Here is a 3,576-nt window from a genome sequence, read left to right on the forward strand (position 1 = left end):
CTGGGCAGGCAGATAGAGGCAGACTCTGAGGGGCGGAGTGGCCGAGTGCCCCAGGGGGCATGATGTTCAGTGGGGGTAGCTCCATGGGAGGCAGGGTACTGCCCCTCCTAGTGCCCAGGCTCCCCAGCTGCCCCGCCCTCCAGAGCATCTACCTGCTCCAGGTCCACCCCACTCTGTGCCCAGGCCTGCCTCTGACTGGGCCCTTTGTCTCCCGTGCTAACCCTTTCTGGGCGCTGCCCAGACACGCTTTTCCACCCACAGCCAAGCTCAGCCGGGCCCTGCCCAGGGCCTAGCCTGACCGTGCTGGGGTTCCCAGAGCTGCTGATAGCTCCCAGGCCCCAACCTCTGACAGCTGCCCCCATACCTACCCTGGGCACAACTCTTGCCCCCAAAGCCCAGAGGGCACTCGCAGCTGAATGCGTCCCACTGGTTCACACAGGTGCCCCCGTTGTGGCAACTGTTGCTGTCACACACGTTCTTCTTGGCAGGGCACCCTAGAATGAAGAGAAGGGTGCTCAGGCAGAGGCTCCTGACAGAAAACCTGTGGCAGTGGCTACAGGGGCTCTGAGCCCCCCACTTCCAGGGGCCCCCACACCAGGCACCTCCCACCGCTCTGCATTCAGCCTGACCCCACCTCCCATACCAGGCATGGTGCCGTTGTTGGCAATGAAGTCGGCCATGTCAACGTGGCGGCTGTCCACCTGCAGGTTCCTTATGCAGCCCACGAACTGCCGGGTGCGGACAGGGAAGCTCTCGGGCAGGTCAGGCACCCCACCCAGCAGCAGGGGCCCTGTCAGGTCCAGAGACCTGGCAGGCGGGGTGGGGGGGTGGAGAAACGGCCGAGAAGTAAGGCTGAGTGGGGTGCTTCCAGTTCCTTCTCCTAGGGGCCCTACCGAGCAGCCAGGGGAAGGGGAGCCCCACCCTGGAGCTGCTCTATCAGACTGCTGCCCAAGGCTAGCTCGAATCCCCCAGACTTGCCGGTTGTGCCCCCACCCAGCCCCAGCGCAGAGGGCTGGGCAGGGGCAAAGGGTGGCCAGGTAAGAGAAAGGAATTGGTTACCATTTCAGGGCTCCCAAAGTCCTCCCTTACAACCCTCCCTCCCTGTGTGGCCCCACACCTCGCTGCACCCCCAGCCCTCTCCCCTCCTTACTTCTTGCTGCCACCCTGAGTGCCCTGGGCAGCGCAGGAGTAGTTGCCCAGCATAGCTCCAAAGTGCAGGGCTACCCCTGTATCACAGCCATCCACGGTCACCACAGCCACCTTCTGCTCGGATGGGCCCTGCGGGAGCCCCGTCTGACCCAAGAGTGGCTGTGGACAGGGAAGGGCAGAGAGGGGAAAGAGTGGGCCAGGGCCATTCATGGGCCAGCAGGCAGGAAAACACCAGCACATACACACTCCCTTTGTGTACTGCTACACACGCATACACGTGTGGTATACACACGTACACATGCACACGGATGTGTGCTCACATGACCATTTACCTTCCTTAATGTCCACTTGTGTTTGTACCTAGCGGAACAGGAAGTGTCTGTACCACCTAGCAGGATGGGAATGCCTGGCGAGGCAGCAAGTTCCACCCCTCCCTTCCTCCCCGTTCAGCCAGACAGACCATGACCAGCCCCCAGCAAGGCAGTGCCACCCAGGTCTGGGAGAGCATCTGAGCCCAGGACAGGGCCCTCTCCCCCGGGACCCCTCCCACACCCACCTTATTGTAGTACTTCAGCTGCACCGTGTGCCACTGGCCGTCACTGACCCCTCCGGGCACAAACGGGGACACGGTGGTGGTCGACTCCCCTGAGGAAAGGACCCAGGTGAGCTGAGACACCAGCTGAGGGCTGGGAATGGGGACAGGGCACTTGCGGTTGGGCTGTGCCCAGGTTTGGCTGGGAGAGTGTGCGACTCAGGGTCAAGGGTGGAGAGGCACAGGGACTCGGGGAGATGGGCGAGGACGCAGGGTCGCGGGATCACCTGCAGAGAAGGTGAGCTGGACCTGCTCCTGGATCACCTCGAGGGCCACGAAGTCATGCTTCTCATTGAAGCGCCCGTTGTACAGCAGCAGCCCGTCGCGCTCCTTGGTGGCAAACCTGAGTGGGAGTGGGGGAGGTGGCAGGGAATGGGGCACCCACCTGGATACCAGCACCCCAGCCACCTAACTAGCCCTGGTCCTACTCAGAAATCTCCCGAGGGCTGACTCCTGGGTGGAGGCTGTGGGCCATATGGCTACAGCGTGGAAGATGAGCACAAACCAGGACTGGCGGCACGACCCTGGCATCCTGGCTCCCACCCTTGAGGGTGGGTTGGGAGGAGTGTAGGTGGCCCTGGTGGGTGAGGGGCCTGCCAGCCAAGGGTACAAGGCAACTCCAAGTACAGGCCTGGCTCTGTCAACACCTCCCTCCCCACCTGCCACACAGCATCACCGCCTGATGTCCCACTTCGTCCACAGAACAGGTGGCCCCCCAGGCTGTCCCCGGCCCCCTATTCCAAGTGCCCAGGCACTCACGAGAGGGCCAGGGTGAAGTGGAAGCGCTGGCGCAGGCCCCGGAAGGTGATGAAGGAGCGGGCAGGGAAGCTGCGCGTGGTCACCTGGCAGAAGGGCTTCTCGAAGTCTCCGGATGGGCAGTCGCACTTGAAGCCGCCCACCAGCAGGTTGACACAGGTGCCCCCGTTCTTGCAGACGCCTGGGGTGCAGCGGCCTGAGCGGGCACTCACTTCACAGTGCTCACCTGGACAAGAAGTCAGGCAGGTGAGCACCAGGTGCCTGGGGGACTGGGACTCCTTCGCTCGCAGTGATCCCTCTGTGATCTCCCATGACTCCTATGACACTCTGAATCCCTCCAGCATCCCCACCTCTTCTCATGTGCTCGTCCCTCTGAGCTCTGTGAAACCCTGGCTCCTTTGATGCCCTGCTTGGCGTACTGGGCATCCTCACCATAGTCCCATGTATCGCTGTCCCGCAAGTTCCCAGAGGCTCCCAGTCCCTCCCATGCCCTTGTTTGGGCCTTAAGAGCACAGGCCTGTGAGGTCCCTGATCACAAGGTCCAAGTCCTAGTGCCCTTTGGTGTGAGGGCTACCCAGCAAGCATGGGGGTGTTCTGGCCCCATGAGGGGGCATGCCTGTGGATGAGAGGGCCTGCAGGACAGCACAAGGGCTGGTGCCAACCCCCACCCCACACTGGTGCTTTTGTCTCTCACAGGCACCAAGATCAGCTTCCCTCCCTGGGGATGAGACCAGGCTTCCATTTGGATTTGTTGGAGTTATGGGATGGTGTGGGCGGGAAGCTGGGGACTCTCCAGAAACGGGGCAAGGAACTCCCACCCTGAGCCCTGGTGTTCAGACTGAGGACCTCTGTGCACTTGAGAGATGCTGAGACAGTAGGGAACTGAGCCCTGGGAGCTGAAACGGAGGAGCTGAAAATTCCAACATCAGATGGAAAAATCCACCCTTTTCTCTCCCTCCCCATTCCCAGATTCTAGAGATAGGTTCTCAGCTCCAGTGCCTAGTGACTGGCTCTAGTTTCCATGGAAACTGTTGTTCGCCTACTCTAAGCACCCCCTACCCCATCCTCTTGGACAAAGA

The 3,576-nt window shown here is 61.7% G+C and overlaps 1 protein-coding gene across 1 annotated transcript in view; it reads right to left on the reverse strand.

Annotated features, from left to right (window-relative positions):
* Positions 1-3,576, reverse strand: part of CELSR2 (cadherin, EGF LAG seven-pass G-type receptor 2) — a gene marked incomplete at both ends in the record, with an annotated part of 22,100 nt that overhangs the window by 8,211 nt on the left and 10,313 nt on the right. The window contains 6 exon segments of the mRNA XM_010831029.1: positions 244-494; positions 644-807; positions 1,151-1,308; positions 1,706-1,794; positions 1,969-2,084; positions 2,501-2,723. Coding sequence (XP_010829331.1) covers positions 244-494; positions 644-807; positions 1,151-1,308; positions 1,706-1,794; positions 1,969-2,084; positions 2,501-2,723 — 1,001 coding nt within the window.

Source organism: Bison bison, unplaced genomic scaffold (genome assembly GCF_000754665.1).
Source record: "Bison bison bison isolate TAMUID 2011002044 unplaced genomic scaffold, Bison_UMD1.0 scf7180017864519, whole genome shotgun sequence".
Taxonomy (NCBI): domain Eukaryota; kingdom Metazoa; phylum Chordata; class Mammalia; order Artiodactyla; family Bovidae; genus Bison; species Bison bison.